Source organism: Symphalangus syndactylus, chromosome 9, assembly GCF_028878055.3.
Source record: "Symphalangus syndactylus isolate Jambi chromosome 9, NHGRI_mSymSyn1-v2.1_pri, whole genome shotgun sequence".
Lineage (NCBI taxonomy): Eukaryota > Metazoa > Chordata > Mammalia > Primates > Hylobatidae > Symphalangus > Symphalangus syndactylus.
The window spans coordinates 108,582,723-108,601,178 of record NC_072431.2 but is presented as its reverse complement, the minus strand read 5'-3'; the positions used below and the strand labels follow the sequence as shown (position 1 = coordinate 108,601,178).

At 44.0% G+C, this 18,456-nt stretch overlaps 1 protein-coding gene across 3 annotated transcripts in view; it reads right to left on the bottom strand.

The window, feature by feature from the left end:
- Positions 1 to 345: 345 nt before the first annotated feature.
- GNE (glucosamine (UDP-N-acetyl)-2-epimerase/N-acetylmannosamine kinase) overlaps positions 346 to 18,456 on the bottom strand; it is a 66,020-nt gene continuing 47,909 nt past the window's right edge. For all 3 annotated transcript variants that reach the window (XM_055293714.2, XM_055293715.2, XM_055293717.2), the window contains 7 exons: positions 14,863 to 14,950; positions 12,803 to 13,013; positions 8,940 to 9,069; positions 8,344 to 8,565; positions 5,712 to 5,894; positions 4,072 to 4,188; positions 346 to 3,489 (listed from right to left, as the gene is read on the bottom strand). In XM_055293714.2, the coding sequence (XP_055149689.1) occupies positions 3,254 to 3,489; positions 4,072 to 4,188; positions 5,712 to 5,894; positions 8,344 to 8,565; positions 8,940 to 9,069; positions 12,803 to 13,013; positions 14,863 to 14,950 (1,187 nt within the window). In that variant the 3' untranslated portion in view covers positions 346 to 3,253. The remainder of the gene's footprint in view (positions 3,490 to 4,071; positions 4,189 to 5,711; positions 5,895 to 8,343; positions 8,566 to 8,939; positions 9,070 to 12,802; positions 13,014 to 14,862; positions 14,951 to 18,456) is intronic.

Below are 18,456 nucleotides of genomic sequence, written 5' to 3'. Positions count from 1 at the left end.
TGAGTAGCTGAGACTAGAGGCACTTGCCACCATGCCTGGCTAATTTTTTTTGTATTATTTTGTAGAGACGGGGTTTTGGCATGTTGTCTAGGCTGGTCTGGAACTCTAGGGTTCAAGCAATCTTTCTGCCTCAGCCTCCCAAAGTGCTGGGATTACAGGCATGAGCCACCATGCCCAGCCATGCTTTCTATTAATAGACTTTTTTTGGTTAAGAAAGCAATGATATTAGAGGCCTTAAGGAAGTTACGTAACCTTCAAAACGTAAGCAGTGCAACAATTAAATCTCTTCTGAGAAGGAAAATGCTTTTGGCTAGTGAGTTACGAACAAAACAAAATACAACAGGATTTCAACAAGGAAATGTATTTATTTTTTCTTTAGAATTTGGCTCAGAACAGTAACAAAAATATTTACATTAAAATAAATTAACATGCAATTACTTAACCATATGTAATAATTTACGTTGGAATATATTAGCCTTCCCATGAGTTTAATACAAACTAATATTTGGTTTTAGATTCAATACCATCCTTTCAAATATTTGGTATGAAACTTGGTAGCAATGCAATTGTCTGATGTACAGAGCAGATTTCACCATAAGAGATTACACCAAAGAACAGATGTCCCTTCCCGGAACATCATCTCACCCCAGACTCAGAAACTGAGCAGCCAAGCTTCCTTCCCAGGAATCACCATGGAATGTCTGAACAATAACCAGGCCCTGGAGATTACTGCAGGGCTGGTAGAGTTTTAGGAATCAGCCAAACTCTTTTTCACACTAACCCACTAGGAAGGATATAGTTCAAATGTAATGTTGAGTCCTTCAGTTTATTTGAACACTGAAACAATATGTTGTAGAAACCTTCATCTTCCCAAAATAAAAATCTGAAAAATATATGCACATGATTTTTTAGATCATCTAAAAGTACCCATAAAAACCTGTCACTAGGGCCAGGTGTGATGGCTCACACCTGTAATGCCAGCACTTCGGGAGGCAAAGGCGGGCGGATCACCTGAGGTCAGGAGTTCAAGACCAGCCTGGCCAACATGGTGAAACCTTGTCTACTAAAAATACAAAAAAAAATCAGCTGGGCGTGGTGTGTGTGCCTGTAGTCCCAGCTACTCAAGAGGCTGAGGCAGGAGAATCACTTGAACTTGGGGGGTGGAGGTTGCATTGAGCCACTGCACTCCAGCCTGGGTGACAGAGTGAGACCCGTCTCAAAAAAATAAAACACCTGTCACTAGACCAAATACTATACTCGTAAAATTTCACAGCAGAGAGGAATATTTGATTAAATTCAGCTGATAGGGTCAAGGATACATTAAGTCATTTACAAATCAGATATTAGTATTAAAGTTTTTGGTGGCCTAGAGTGAATTAGAGTATGTTAGCATTTTGAAAGTGTTTTTGAAATGAGAGATTGTGTGGCTCAGCAGAAAAAGCACAGAGGGACCTGGGATCAAACCCTCTCTCTAGCCCCATAGCTTAACAGTCAAACACACCAAGTTCTATAAAATAAAAATTAAAACACCTACCTCATATGTTGAGAGAATTTAGGATAATGTATATGAAGCACCTAGTTCAGAGCCTGGCACACAGTAGGCACTTAATAAGTGGTGGCAGTTAGAATTTCTTCCAAGTTACAGTTCATAGCCAGAACTTTGGCTTTTGTATTTTGACACCAATGAAAACACGAATCATGTAGACAGAATCCTGATTCATGGCTCTGGGCTCTAGATAAAACTCAAAACACTGCTTTAATAGACACCCTAGGGTGTTACTCAACACAGTATGAAAGGCTACTGAAGGAAGAAGTGTCTGCTGGTCAGTAGCAAAGATCCTTTTGGGACGGTTAATCTCCTTGTAAAGGCTCTAAGTCCCAGTGGCTTCTCAGCTGTCCTAAGAAGATAAGGGCAAGGTCATTAAGGCCACTGTAATTTAGATCCCTGGTCTAAAGTCTCTTGTAAGTTCAGCTAGAGTAATAACATCTTTCAACAAATGGTATCCAGGATTAGGGGGGATATCTGAGATGGGGGAGTGATAGATATGTCCAATGTTTTGATTGTGGTGATGCTTTCACAGGTATACGTATGTCAAGGCTTATCAAATTGTAGGCTTTAAAAACCAATAAAGCTGTTTAAAAAAAGTGTACTTAAGCCCTTCCTGGTAAGATATCCCTCTGTTCTCTGACTGGATCACCTTCTGTGATCTTAGTTTGGGGTTAGAGGAGGAAGGATTTGTGTGTGTGTGTGTGTGTGTGTGTGTGTAGACGGAGTTTCGCTGGAGTGCAGTGGCTGCAGTGCAGTGGCATGATCTTGGCTCGCTGCAACCTCCGCCTCCCGGGTTCAAGCAATTCTCCTGCCTCAGCCTCCCGAGTAGCTGGGACTACAGGTGCATGCCACCACGCCCGGCTAATTTTTGTATTTTAGTAGAGATGGGGTTTCACCATGTTGGCCAGGCTGGTCTCAAACTCCTGACCTCAGGTGATCCGCCCGTCTCGGCCTCCCAAAATGTTGGGATTACAGGCATGAGCCACTGTGACCGGCTGGAAGGATTATTATTATTATTATTATTATTTATTATTATTATTTTTGAGATGGAGTCTTGCTCTGTCACCCAGGCTGGAGTGCAGTGGTGCAGTCTCAGTTCACTGCCAGCTCCGCCTCCCCAGTTCATGCCATTCTCCTGCCTCAGCCTCCTGAGTAGCTGGGACCGGCCACCACACCTGGCTAGTTTTTTGTATTTTTAGTAGAGATGGGGTTTCACCATGTTAGCCAGGATGGTCTCGATCTCCTGACCTCGTGATCCGCCCGCCTCGGCCTCCCAAAGTGCTGGGATTACAGGCGTGAGCCACCGCGCCCGGCCTGGAAGGATTATTAATGCAAACTTCAGGATGAAGTGATATCCCAGGCAAGGCCTGAAGGTCTCAGTGGTATCAATACATTAGTAAGCAGAGTTCTAAGAAGGCTTCCTCTCTATTATTGTAGCTACTTTGGCACAGACAATTGTGACTGCAACTTACAGGGTTTGAGCTAAAATGACCCCTAGTAGGAAAACATCAGAAAGAATAGCATCTACAAAAATAGGAGTTGGGAAAGGTGACTCTGGAAGAGGAGACCAAAAGTGAAAACATTTCTCTGCCAAAGTCACCTGCAGTTCAATACCAGATTTGTTAAGAAACGGTCATCCTAAAGACAAGAACTTGATTCCACTCAGGAGCTCCGGAGAGACGGTCCATGTCTGTTCCTGGAGGTCTAGTAGATCCTGCGTGTTGTGTAGTCCAGAACCATGCTGGCAGCACCCAGCAGGGCGGGGTCAACCAAATCCGAAACCACTACGTCCACGTCCTGCACGGAGGACAAGGCCTGCTGGCGGATGACGTCTTTGACAATGTGGATATAGTGACTGGCCAGGACTCCAGAGAGGATCACAAGGGAGGGATTCATGGTATGGAGGATGTTCACAACCCCAAGACCCAAAGCTGTTCCAGCTATAGGGAGACAAAAATTAAAATGAGTTTCTGAGAGAAGCCAAAATCAAAATACCAAAGAGGAAGGCAGAAAAGAGCCAGCAGCAGAAATGTTAAAGAACATCCACAGCATGCAGTGGGAGGCACTGTTTTAAAAGCAGTTCACGGTTGATTCTTAAGATGAGAAAATGATCATGTGACAGCCTCAAGTGGAAAAAGCCGGTTGTACCACATGATCTCCGCTAGGCAAAAAAATGAATAGAAAGACTCGAAGGAAATGTTACTAGTTGGTATCTCCAAACGGGAAAACTAAGTGATATTTTTTCTTACAACTGTCCTATATTTCTCTAAATTTCCTGTAAAATGAAAGGAGCATTTTTATAGTTGTCAAACCAAACCAACCACCTGCTGAAAAAGGCAATGCTGCCAAATACCTTGAATACAATTCCCTTTTTACCTCTGAGTAGTTAGGAAAGAAACCTCTGAACACACACTGCAAAGCACCTGTCCCTAGGGAGGCAGGGTCTCTTCTGGGGCTGGGCTGGGCCATATGATGTCTGAGGCCACCCCCTGCAGCACAGCCACCTGCAGCCCCACGCTTACCTGTTCTTAGGATGCTCTGGGCCTTCGCATTGCCAAGTTTCGCAGCTTGGATGAGATGGAGTGCACCCACGGCCTCATCTTTTGGCACTGACATCCCTTCCACCAAGAGCAGGTCCTCTGAGCAGAGTGAGAAGGAAAAGCAGTCACTAACGAGCTGTGGGGAGGCCAAGCTCACCACTGGGCCTGTGGAAAGCAAGCCCCTACGTGGGAAGACGGTGTTTTCTTTTCACAATTGCAAAGCTTATCATTCACAAACATCTCCGTACACTGCCCCTAAAGCCTTTGCTACCCTCTTGCTAATTGGTTGTACATAACCCAGAACCTATCTTCCTGGAAAAACCTCAAGTCTGACGACAGCCTCCTACCCCTCTGGCTCCCTCACTTCTCACTTCCAGTAGCAGACAGTCTTTGAAGTGTTCTTTTCTCCAAATTATCACCCTCCTCCCACATTCACTCCTTCCTTACTCATCCCAGACACAATGCTGTGCCATCTGCCAGCGCCACACGTTCTATGGCAGCGAGGCACAGCGGCTGAGGAACAGACACAGGCCTGGGGTCAGTGCCAGCTCTGCCACTCCCAGCTGCATGACCCCATGCCTGTCACCTCACCTCTACACATTCCTCCTTCCTAGAAGATGAGGCCAATAGTGCCTACCCTGGCAGGGTTATTTGAGGAATGGAATGAGATCATGGACATAAAGTACTTAGTTAAGTGCTGGCCACAGTAAATGCTCAATAAGCAGCAGATATTTCTGTGGTTATGTGTAGTCCTTGTCTTCTGCCTGTCACCAACTCAGATCAATCTGCCTCCTACTAATCTGCTAGAATATCTGGACCCTGAAGGAAAAAAATCCCCAGCTGTGCAAACTGCTACCTAGACATCAACTGGTGGTCTCCTGTCTCCCCTGGGCCCTCACAGCTCTCACCCATTCTCCCTGACTGCGCTTTTCTATACCTTCACCACCTTCCCAGTCCTTCTACAGACGAGCATACTTCTTACCTCTCTCATAGGGGGCACCACCAGGCAGTGATCCCCTACCTTTTTGCTTCCCGTCTCATACGCCCATCATCTCGGCTCGCCATGCCCTCTCGTGGGCCCTCTGCCTGGCTTTGCAGCTCATCTCTTCCCACCTCTTCAGAACCCTACTGTAGGGCTCTATACGCTTCTCTCCTGCACTCTCGGCCTCCGTTCCCCATCTCTTTTCCTTCAGCATATGCTCACAAATTGGTTTTGGGGCCCAAAAATCTACACTTTTTATGTATGAAGCACAGATACACTACACATACAGTGCATGTATGTGTGGTATATACATAACATGTTTTGTCCATTTATTTCTGCATTAAAATGTGTATTAAGTACCCTCCCTGTGATACTGGCTGAGAAAACAAAACTGAAGGAAATCTTCCCTGCTATCTTGGAACTCTAGACCTCTGTCCACCACCACCCCTGGGGAGGAAGAGTGGCAATATGGGTCAGCCAAGAAGACTGTGCAGTTTTAGTGTGAGGGAGCCCTGCTCTTTCCCTGAGAAGTGAAAAGGGGGAAACTTCTGGCTTCAGTGTTCAGCTCTCTTTGGAATTTCCACTTTGAAGTACTTGTCTACTATTTGGTTACTTGATTCCTCGAGAGAGGGACACCAACCATCATGGAGCTTTTTTGCCTCCCTCTGCAAGGCCATTCCAGAGGCGTATGCTTCAATGCACCCGTGGCTTCCACAGGAACAATCAGGCCCATCCAGAGACACAACAAGGTGGCCCAGTTCTGCAGCACAGAAGGAGCTTCCGTGGATCAATTCATGCTGATGGATAATTCCACCACCGATTCCTACAGTGAGGGACAGAAATCACTGAGGGTGCTTTACTTGAAACAGAAAACTATGATATCACAACACCTCATCCATTTAGCAGAGCTTTGGCAGTGAGGGTCTATAGATACTTCTCTAGACAGCTGAAGCCCACTAGGCATCAAAGCATTCTCCGGCAACATTTTGGATGGAAATGTTTTTAGCAGATCCTCTGATGCCCTGTGACCCATCTGCTTGGGTCACTGTGATTTCAAACACAGCTGTGGGGACAGTGCAGTGAAAGTGCATGCCCACCTTGTGGGTAGTAGACCCCCTGGCCCAGCACACACTGTCCATCTTTGTGCACCAAGGCTTTCTCCAACACTGAAGCAAGAACCTACTCAGCCATGCAGGCACAGCACCCAGGGGCAACCTGCAACCGAGGCAAGGCAGGAGCCAGCAGATCCACAGGATAATTCTGGATGCTGTTCTGCAGGCTTCTTAGGAGGTGCTGGTGGAGTTCAGCCCCCTTTGCCCTCAAGTCAACTTCAATAATGTTAATATATCCTTAATGGCTTTCTTCCTGCTCTGTTTCATTCTTCCCACTCACCCTCCTGCTTCTTGGGGTCACCTCCAAAAAACCATACCTGTACCTAAATCCTTGTCTCAGGCTCTGCTCTGAGGAATACCCAAGATAAGTCTTTTAAAATGTATCACACACTACCTGCTTCCTGAAGCAGAAAATATGAAATATGATTTTGCCTTTTTTGATGCTGCCATGTCTAAAAATCTGTGATTCAATAATTACAAATATCAGTGACTGTCTTTTGTCATGGTGTTTAGCAGTTACAAAGGAGTAAAGGGTATTGTGCCTGAGAAGGCTCTGCTTTTAAGGGTTGTCTTGCCATCTGTCACTTCTTGGGCACTTATTCCTCAACCCCTAGCCCTCTGATTTACAGCTTAATCACTGCTCTGAGCCAGGAAATGGTATCCAAGTTTGCTAAAACTGTGTCTGGAACTAAAAGAGGATGAGCATGAGCTAAAGTACATGAGCTTAGGCTGGGTGTGGTGGCTCACCCCTGTAATCCCAGCACTTTGGGAGGCTGAGGCGGGCGGATCACCTGAGGCTAGGAGTTCAAGACCAGCCTGACCAACATGGTGAAACCTTGTCTCTACTAAAAATATAGAAATTAGCTGGGTGTGGTGGCACATTCCTGTAATCTCAGCCACTTGGGAGGCCGAGGCAGGGGAATCACTTGAATCTGGGAGGCAGTGAGTTGAGACTGCGCCACTGCACTCCAGCCTGGGTGACAGAGCAAGACTCACTCTCTATATGAATAAATAAGTAAGTACATGAGCTTAAAGGGATAGTGGTGTAATGTAGAGTTTAAGCACATAGAAGTTTTGAAGTTAGACATATCTGTATCAAATGCTGGCTCAACCGCTTATTAGCTAAGTCTGTTTCCTCATTTAAAAATCAAGTTATACACTTAAAATATATACAATAAAAATAAAATAGAGTAAAAAACAAAAGTAACAAATTGAGATGTCATAAAAAAAATGACAGAGCAGGGAACTCCAAAGGTCCATTCTGCCACTAAAGCAAGGAAAAAACTGGTAAAAATGTCAGAATCAACCTTTTTGGAACTCTGGAAACTAACCAAAGTTTGCAACAAACAGAGGAATGCTTAATTTAAAAAAGAAAAACAAAAACCAGGGCCGGGTGCAGTGGGTCATGCCTGTAATCCCAGCACTTTGGGAGACCAAGGCAGGAGGATCCCTCGAGCCCAGCAGTTTAAGACCAGCCTGGGCAACATGGTGAGACCCTGTCTAAAAACAAAACAAAACCAGCTGAATCTTGATAAGAGAACTTTCTGGTGTTTTAACCTACCCTGGTCCCATCACCCACTCTCCAGCTTGGTGGTGACCTTGAACAACAGTCCACACTCCCAGTACTGGTGTACAGAAACAGTACTGGATACCAGTACCTGACGGGGCAGGATGAACTTACTTTCAAAAAATTGTGGTTGTTTGTTTTGACCTGCCTGTCAGCTCCCTGGAGGACCACCTCAAAGGGCCTGCTTTCATCTCAACTAACTAGGAACTATCCCAGTGCCGAGGGGGTTACATGAAGGATGTTTATCAAAAACATTTCAAGGTAAAATGTATTAGTCTCTGCTGTCTAGGGCAAAGGATAACAGCTGGGGCATCCAACACACTAACTAAAAAGACTGGAAGGAAAAGCTGGGAAATGAGAAGCTCTGGGAAATAAGAGCTTTGAATAGCTCTGACAAGTTCCTGGAATTTAGAAGGCCACAGGCATGTCTAAGGCTGGGCACATGCTCAGAAAAGGCCACATGTGGCTCACGTTCAGGCTCTAGTCAAGCAGGAAGTGAAGGCTAAGGCAGAGTTGTAACCACCTGACCGTGTTGAAGACATGCTCCAATATACATTCTAGCTCCTGAACCAACCTCCCCCTACCCCTCTTACCTGTGCCTGTGATAAGTGTAACAAAGTTTTCCAGTCCCTTTCCTTGGCCAAATTTCCTTTCCGCCAGGGCAGCACAGTTGCCATCATTGTCTACCCACACAGGGAGATGCAAAGTGTCAGAAAGGGGGGTCCTAAGGTCCACAGAGTTCCACTCTTGGATCAGTTTGGTTGAATGCAGCACAATTCCTTCCCGAGGATTTACACGGCCACCTGTGGAAATGCCTGCGCTCCACCACAAACACAAGGAAACACTGCTGATGAGCAATCTCAGGAAAGTGTGCTGACTTTCTTGTCTTAAGAACACAGACTCATTCACCCCAGATCTCCTAAGACAAACATTACCAAGGACTGCAAGGAAATATTAGACAGTTGTGAATTAAAGCCATAGCGCCTTGAAGATTTCTAGAACTGTCAGTGCTTCTCTCCTAATGCTTGTTGGTGTCCCAGGAAGTCCCCATGCTTGGGGCCCACAGACAGCACCTAGAGCCATCTATGCACAGGGCAGACACTGACTTGATGCTCAGGCATGCATCACAACTTAGCAAATTTTGTACATTAAAATGAGCATTTCTTGGATTTATAATTTACAATCTTACCTACTCCCAAAATTCTGCAGTTCAGTTTTACAGCTTCTGCTGCAGCTTCCACACACATCTGTAGGATTAAATTAATCCTCTCTTCATAGGTTTTAGGATTGAACTGAGTATACTTCTTAACTATTTCACCCTAAAAGAGAAAACAACAAGTTCTGTCTCACTGGTCTTAGCTAAGCAGCATATTGTGAGTGTTGTGATCTTTTTCATGACAAATCAGACACTGCTATAGGATGGCCCCGCAGTCTTAGATGACTGCTTGGGGAAGGAGCCACTGCCTGGCCTGGGCCAGCCCTGGGATAAGCTCAAGTAGTTCCTGTAATCTGTCCTAATATGGGGCTGTTGAAGCAATGACAACTCCACAGCCAGCAAGATGGGCCCCTCTCTCTTTTTTTTTTTTTTGAGATGGCTTCTCGCTCTGTTGCCCAGGCTGGAGTGCAATGGTGCGATCTTGGCTCACTGCAACCTCCGCCTCCCAGGTTCAGGCGATTCTCCTTCCTCAGCTTCCCAAGTAGCTGGGATTACAGGTGCCTGCCACCACGCCCGGCTAATTTTTGTATTTTTAGTAGAGATGGGGCTTCACCATGCTGCCCAGGTCTCAAACTCCTGACCTCAAGCAATCCGCCCACCTCGGCCTCCCAAAGTGCTGGGATTACAGGCGTGAGCCACTGCCCCCAGCCAGGCCCCTTTCTTAAGCTTAAGTTCAATGTTGGCTAATTTGAGCCTAGTTCATTAAAAGACCATAGTTTACTCTTTCAGGTTGACAAAATTTTCTTGCTTACTGAGGTGACCGGGCATAGTGGCTCACGCCTGTAATCCCGGCACTTTGGGAGGACAAGGCGGGAGAATCGTTTAGGCCCAGGAATTTAAAACCAGCCTGGGAGGTACAGTGAGACCTCCTCTCTACAAAAAATTAGCCAGGCATTTTGGCACATGCCTGTAGTCCCAACTACTTGAGAGGCTGAGCTGGGAGGATTTCTTGAGCTTGGGAAGTTGAGGCTGCAGTGAGCTGAGATCACACCACTGCACTCCAGCCTGGGCAACAGAGTGAGACCCTTTCTCAAAAAAAAAAAAAAAAATACTGAGGCAACTAAGTAGCTGAGCTTTAATCATCTCCTGTAACTGAATTCAGTGATGGTCTGGATACTCTATTTCCTTAGGGTAAATTTCCATCCTGGCTGGCAGAAATACCACATTGTTTAAATTATTGTATGGCCGGCCGTGGTGGCTCACGCCTGTAATCCCAGCACTTTGACAGGCTGAGGCAGGTAGATCACTTTGACCTCAGGAGTTCAAGACCAGCCTGCGCAATAAGAGGAAACCCCATCTCTATAAAAAATACAAAAATTAGCTGGGCGTGGTGGCACACACCTGTAGTCCCAGCTACTTGGGAGGCTGAGGCTGGAGAATCGCTTGAACCCAGGAAGCGGAGGTTGCAGTGAGCCGAGATCGTGCCACTGCACTCCAGTCTGGGCAACAGAGTGAAACCCTGTCTCAAAAAAATAAAATAAATTACTGTGCTTTTCGATATGTTTTAATACCAAACAGGGAGAGTCCCTCCTGATTCCTTGTCTTTATATTTTTTCTTTGCACAACTGACTTTTGTACTTTTAATGTTAAACTTCGAGAAATTCCACTGTGATTTACAATAATTTTACTAAATGTAAAACAAATACCATTGAAATATTTACTAGAATTATGTTGATCTTATAAATCCAATTTGGAAAACACTGACATCTTAAAAATAATCAGCACTTCCATCCAGGGCATTTTTTTCAAGGCTTTATGTCTTACAGTAAAGTTTTAGAATTTTCTTTATATAGATTACATTGTTCCTGGTTTCAGTTATTCTTAGGAGTTTTTGTTGTTGTTCTGAATAAGATCTCTCTTTCCATTTATATTATTTTGTTATTAGTGGATTTTTATATCTCAAATACAGGGTTAGAGCTGTCACTAGGATTGTCATTAAAAATAAATCTAGGTCAGGCACACCTGTAATCCCAGCACTTTGGGAGGTCGAGGCTGGCGGATCCCTTGAGCCCAGGAGTTCAAGACCAGCCTGGGCAACATGGTGAACCACTGTCTCTACAAAAATACAAAAATTAGCCAGGCATGCTGGCATAAGCCTGTAGTCCCATCTACTCAGGAGGCTGAAGCACGAAAATCACTTAAGCCTGGGAGGCAGAGGTTGCAGTGAGCCGAGATCACACCACTGCACTCCAGCCTGGGTGACAGAGCAAGACTCCGTCTCGAAAAACAAAAATACATCTAGAGCCGGGCACAGTGGCATGTGCCTGTGGTCCTCGCTATTATACTTGGGAGGCTGAGGCAGAGGATCATGTAAGCCCAGGACCTTGAGTCCAGTCTGGGAAACATAGGAAGACCTTGTCTCTAAAAAAAAAATTTTTTAAATTAAGAGAATAAAAAATCTAGAGTAGTGCTTCTCAATCTTCGCTGTGCATCAGAATCCCCTGGACAGCTTTTAACGAAGAGCAATGCCTGCCCCCCATCCCCAGAGACTCTAATTTAACCAGTCCGGGGTGGGAGCCAAGCATTTTTTTGTCTATTAATAATGTTTTTTGTTTTACCCTATCAATAATCTCCATTTTTGCTATTCCTTCCTTTATTCCCTTCATAACTTCCAAAATTATGTGAGATAATGCTGCAGAAAACATCTTTCTTTTCTTCTTGATTTCAACAGGAATGCCTCTAGAATTTTACCATTGAAAAAGATGTTGGCCTTTCATATGGAATAAATCATCTTTCTGTTAAGAAACTATTCTTCTATTAGTTTTTGTTTTGTTTTTTGAGACGAAGTCTCACTCTGTTGCCCAGGCTGGAGTGCAGTGGTGCGATCTTGGCTCACTGTAATCTCCACCTCCCGAGTTCAAGTGATTCTCCTGCCTCAGCCCCCCAAGTTGCTGGGATTACAAGTGCCCGCCACCATGCCAAGCTAATTTTTTTTTTTTTTTTTTGTATTTTTAGTAGAAACACGGTTTCACCATGTTGTCCAGGCTGGTCTCAAACTGCTGACCTCAAGTGATCTGCCCGCCTGGACTTCCCAAAGTGCTGGGATTACAGGCGTAAGCCACTGCATCCAGCCTTCTATTAGTTTTTAAAAGAGTATTTATAAGGGAGGCCTCTTGGCTTTTCTTGAGAAAATTATGTTCTGTTTTGCTTTCCTTATTTGACCTAATGGTATTAATAAATTTCCTACAACTTTACGTTTAAAATCTTTGCTATTTCTCATCATCTCTGGAAGCTTTATACACTCACACTATTTCAAACAAAGATTTTTCTAGTAGGTTTATTCTAAGTCATTAGAGATCACTTTAACATGAGCAGTTTGTTATTTTTATGAATGTTCTCTCACCTGTCAACACTGGGTGATGGTTTGGTTGACAGATTGAAGGTATGCTGTACTCAACAAAGAGCAGAACTGTAAAAATGCAAAATGGAAGATCCACACAACTGATCACATTCTAGAGAAGAGGCAGCTCCCTTCACCATTTGCTGATACCCCTCACCTGGGCAGTGATAGTAATCAGCATACTCCACACTCCAAGCTGTTACCATGTATAGAATTTCAGGTCTTCTGGGTGGCAAAAGCCCGATGTGATGCCTAAAGGGGTCTTCCCACTGTTGAGTCTACTGTCTTGGATTCCCAAAGAATTTACTTCTTCGAAATGTTAATGATCAGGAAAATAGTGAGACAAACATTGTAAAGGATCCACAAGTCAATACTATGAGCAAATGATTACAAGCTCTTGTGTATGTTTCTAGTCTCACCTTCCAACTATATATACTTTAAAAAAAATCAATCGCTCATATGGGATATAAAGTTAGGAGTTTAGGAGTTATTTTACCTTCATGCTGACTATTGCAACTCGGAGGTTCGTCCCGCCGAGATCAACGGCCAAGGCACTTAGAGTTTCAAGAATATGGTCAATATCTTGAGAGATATTCTCCTTCACAGGAGGAAAGCAGAATTTCTTTTGCAGTGGCTCTTGAAGATCAATAGATTTGAGAAACTTCAAAATCCTTGGAACAGCATTTCCATCCCCATATATCTTTGAACTGCAATATACAAAAAGTCAATTAAATTATATGCTTCTGCCATACATGTTAAATGGTAGTGAGGGTATAATATAATGGAAACTGAGACTTCAGGTAAAAATAATTCATGCTTGTTCCTAAAGTGACGTCTTCCTGCCGTGCACAGTGGCTCACACCTGTAATCCCAGCACTTTGGGAGGCTGAGGCAGGAAGATTGCTTGAGCCCAAGAGTTTGAGACCAGCCTAGGCAACATAGAGATAGCAACTCTATCTCTACAAAAAAGTAATTTAAAAAATCATGTTTAAAGAAATAAATAGGCTGGGTGCAGTGGCTCACGCCTGTAATCCCAGCACTTTGGGAGGTCGAGGCTGGTGGATCACCTGAGGTCAGGAGTTCAAGATCAGCCTGGCCAACACGGTGAAACCCCATCTCTACTAAAAACACAAAAATTAGCCAGGTGTTGTGGGTGCCTGTAATCCCAGCTACTCAGGAGGTTGAGGCAGGAGAACTGCTTGAACCTGGGAGGCAGAGGTTGCAGTGAGTCGAGATCGCACCACTGCACTCCAGCCTGAGTGACAGAGCAAGACTCCGTCTCAAAAAAAAAAAAAAAACCGGCCAGGCGCGGTGGCTCACGCCTGTAATCCCAGCACTTTGGGAGGCCGAGGCGGGCGGATCACGAGGTCAGGAGATCGAGACCATCCTGGCTAACACGGTGAAACCCCGTCTCTACTAAAAATACAAAAAATTAGCCGGGCGAGGTGGCGGGCGCCTGTAGTCCCAGCTACTCGGGAGGCTGAGGCAGGAGAATGGCGTGAACCCCGGGGGGCGGAGCCTGCAGTGAGCCGAGAACGCGCCACTGCACTCCAGCCTGGGTGAAAGAGCGAGACTCCGTCTCAAAAAAAAAAAAAAAACAAAAAAAAAAAACCAACAATAACAAAAAAGAAATAAAATAACATCTCCACAATGTATACATACTTCAGAACATCATGTTGTACATAATAAATATATACAATTTTATCTGTCAATTAAAAATTAAAAACTATAAATCATAATTATACAGAACTAAAAAAATTTCTTATAAAATAATATCTAGATCTCTTCAGCAACATTGTAACTAAGTGCCTGCATTTTTTTGCTTTTTTTAGTTTTTATCTTTATATTTCTGAGAAAACAAAATTATTTTCAGAAAGAAATATTCAAATACAGGGAAATCTCATCGATTTGAAACAGAAAGGAGGGTGGTCAAAATTAATTAAAAAGCTGAACTAGACAGTTACATTATTTTCTAATGTTTATAAAAAGTCAAATAAGGTTAAATAAGTGTAGCAAAAGTGTTGTATTAATTAAGAGAAACAAATAAAATAAGGCTGGGCACAGTGGCTCACGCCTGTAATCCCAGCGCTTTGGGAGGCTGAGGCAGGCGGATCACCTGAGGTCAGGAGTTTTGAGACCAGCTTGCCCAACATGGTGAAACCCCATCTCTACTAAAAATACAAAAATTAGCCAGGCGTGGTGGTGCGCACCTGTAATCCCAGCTACTTCGGAGGCTGAGACAGGAGAATTGCTTGAACCCAGGAGGCAGAGGTTGCAGGAGCTGAGATGGCGCCACTGCACTCTAGCCTGGGCAACAGAGCAAGACTCCATCTCAAAAAAAAAAAAAAAGAAATAAAATATATATTCTACATTGGAACCTTTGGCACAGTAATAATGGGTATGATATTAGCAATCCCTGTCTCCCCAGCAACTAGGGGCCCGTAGGCATAAGAAGGAAAGCTCTGTTAGGATGATTAAACAGTGATTGTAGCTCTAAAATGGTACTGAAGGTAGCTCCCCTTTTAAATCACTCAACAAAGAATGTTTTATACTCACCAAGGGTACTGTTTACCAAACTGAAGGTGCAGTGCTTGCAATATTTTGTCTTGGGTGTCAGCATCCCGGACATGAAGAACATTCTCCCCTAGGTAAAACCAGTGACACATTACAAGGATTTGGAAGTGGAAATATCCAAAGAATAAAGAAATTATCAGTGTACTATGCTCATAATTAGACCTGAAATCCAGCTGACTTCAGGTAAGTCTTTTGTTAGGGAAAATTTAACTTGTCTACTTTATACCTTTTAAAGTACTCTTGGCAAGATTTCAGTACATCAAACACCTAAGGGCACTGGGGTCCTTTATTCCCAAAGAGAACAAATCAAGTTTTTGTTTATTAAAATAAATAAGGTAGACTAACCTGGCATCCACTTACCATTTGCTTAGTCATCTATGAGATCCACTCTTTCAACCTGCCCTGCCTTCCATCTACTCAGCCAGTGGTTCACTCGGCTGGTCAGGCAGTCACTTTCCCTCCAGACATTTCCTGACCAATATGAGGGAGTAAATCTAGCGAAAATGGCCACGCTGTTCAGTGGGTTTGGCTAAGAAGAGAAGAGTGGACGAGTAACAGCTGGAGAGAGGTGTGGGGTCAAGAAAGGAGTTGTTTTGTGTTGTTTGTTTTTAAGATGTGAGAGGCTTAGGCATGTTTAAATGATGAGGAGGTTAAATAAAGAAGGATGAGAAAAGATCACTCATGGATAGGTCCCTGAGAAGGCAGAAGTGGTAGGGACTGAAAACACAGGTAGAAGGATGGGCAGTGGACAGGCAGGAGAGACACCCACACCCACACCCATGCCCACACCCTGCTATAAAGAAGGTAAGGAGGAAAGGATGGATGGGCATGCACATTTATATAAGTTTACTTAAGTGTAGTGGCAAAAAGTACAGAGATCATGTTGGTATATGGTTCAATTCTCCTTTCACTTTTTTTTTTTTTTTTGAGACAAAGTCTTGCTCTGTTGCCCAGGCTGAAGTGCAGTGGCACAATCTTGGCTCACTGCAACCTCTACCTCCCAGGTTCAAACGATTCTCCTGCCTCAGCCTCCTGAGTAGCTGGGATTGCAGGCGTGTACCACCACGCTTGGCTAATTTTTGTATTTTTAGAGATGGCGTTTCACCATGTTAGCCAGGCTGGCTTGAACTCCTGACCTCAAATGATCCACCTGCCTTGGCCTCCCAAAGTCCTAGGATTACAGGCGTGAGCCACTGTGCATGGCTTTCCTTTCACATCTTAAATGAACTCAGCAGTATCCACCACCCCGTCCTTAAAACATTTTATTTTGGGGGCTTTATAGATAGCACACTCTCCTTGTTTCCCTCCAACCTCACTGGTGTTCCTCTTCAGTCTTCCTCGCTGGCCCTTCCCTCTTCACCAGAACTCTAAAGATTGAAGGGCTCCAGAGGTTGGTCCTGGGCTCCATTCTCTGCCCTATTTACAAGTATTTTTTTTTTGAGACGAAGTCTTGCTCTGTCACCCTGGCTGGACTGCAGTGGCATAATCATAGCTCACTGTAACCTTAAACTCCTGGGCTCAAGTGATCCTCCCGCCTCAGCCTCCTGAGTAGCTAGGACCACAGGCGCATGCTACCAGGTCCACCTTTTTTTTGTAGAGATAAAATATCATCTTTTTTTTTTTTTTTTTTTTTTTTTTTTTTTTTTTTTTTGAGACAGAGTCTTGCTCTGTTGCTCAGGCTGGAGTGCAATGGCATGATCTCGGCTCACTGCAAGCTCCACCTCCCGGGTTCACGCTAAAATTTTTTTGTAGAGATAAAATATCACTATCTTGACCCAAGCTAGGGTCAAACTCCCAGCCTCAAGCAATCCTCCCACCTTGGCCTCCCAAAGCACTGGGATTATAGGCGTTGAGCCACCGCACCTGGCCTGGGTTTTAAATACTATCTATGGCTGGTGCCATTATCTTCAATATCTTTTCTTCATATTAGAAACAGAATTTTTAGCCAGGCATCTGATCCCCAGCCAAAGATTATATTCTGGCTGGTCCAAGTACAGTGGTGTTTACAACTAATTGATCACAACCAGTTCCTCCTCCCCCAGCACTGATTCACTAAAAAAAAAAAAAAAAAGAAAAAGAAAGAGAGGGAGAGAAAGAGAAAGAAAGAAGGAAGGAAGGACAGAAGGAAGGAAAGGAAGGAAGGAAGGAAGGAAGGAAGGAAGGAAGGAAGGAAGGAAGGAAGGAAAAGGAAGGAAAGGAAGGAAGGAAGGAAGGAAAGAAGGAAAGAAAACAAACAAAACACAGACTGGGCACAATGACTCACATCCATAATTCCAGGACTTTGTGAGGCCAAGGTAGGAAGGATCACTTGAGACCAGGAGTTTGAGACAAGCCTGGGCAACAAAGCAAGACCCTGTCTCTACAAAACATCTTGTAAAAACATTAGCCAGGCACGGCTGGGGAGGCTAAAGTGAGAGGATAACTTGAGCCCAGGAATTCAAGGTTACGATGAGCTATGACTACACCACTGCACTCCAGCCTGAGCAACAGAACAATATCATTTCAGACAAAAACAAAACAAAACAAACAAACAAACAAAAAAGACTATATTCTTCAGCTTGCCTTGCAGCCAGATGTGGCCATGTGACTAAGTTCTGATGGATGTGAGAAGAAAGATTTGCAACTTTCAGGTCTTGCCTTTAAAGGGAAAGGCATCTTCTCTTTTCCTTCTTCCAAAGGCTAAAACAGACTTGCAAGCAATAGCTAGAGCAACCACTAAGAAAACAGATGGAGGCTAAGTCTGATGATTGTGGAGCTGCCATCCACTGAGAAAGAAAGAACATTTAACTTATTTCAGCCACTATTATTTAGGGTCTCTGTTATAGCAGCCAAACTGACAACCAATTGTACATCATCTCTATACCAATGACTCTCAAATTTCTACCTCCAACTCTAACTCTTCCTGGAACTATCTAGCTGTTTACTAGCCATGTCTGCTTTGATATCTAATAGGCATCTCAAACTTCACATAGCTATAAGAGAACTCTTAATTCAATCCCTCCCCAAATCTGTTCCTCCCTCAGTGTCCCAATATCATTGCCCAATCAGAAATCTAGGCTGTAATGGAAAAGTGTGTATCATTAAAGGAAAAAGAACTGGACTAGAACCAAGGAGATTAGTTCTAGCTCTGCTCTTTCTCCAATTCTTCATAATTGCCACCTTTCTGTTATATTTAGATCTTCTTCCCTTCTCATTCCCAGCATACCACTGCCCAATCAGAAATCTAGGCTTCCTTGTTGATCCTTTCACCTCCACATCCAAGCATCAGCAAGTACTATAACAAGACCCAAATCTAACTTTTTTCCATCTCTAATACTTCACCAAAGCCACTATCATCTCTCATCTGAGCAACTGAATCAGCCCCCTCACTGGTCTCCCTGCTTTTATTCCTGCCCCCCGACATTCCATTCTCTGTATTAGCAACCAGAGTGATCTTTCCAAAATGCAAGTCATGTCATGTCATTCCCTCCCATTATACTTAGAAAAAATTCCAAATAATTTACCCTGGCTTACATGCATCTGCTTCCTTCTCTAACATCATCTGTATCACTCTGCCTCTTGCTCACTACTCTACAG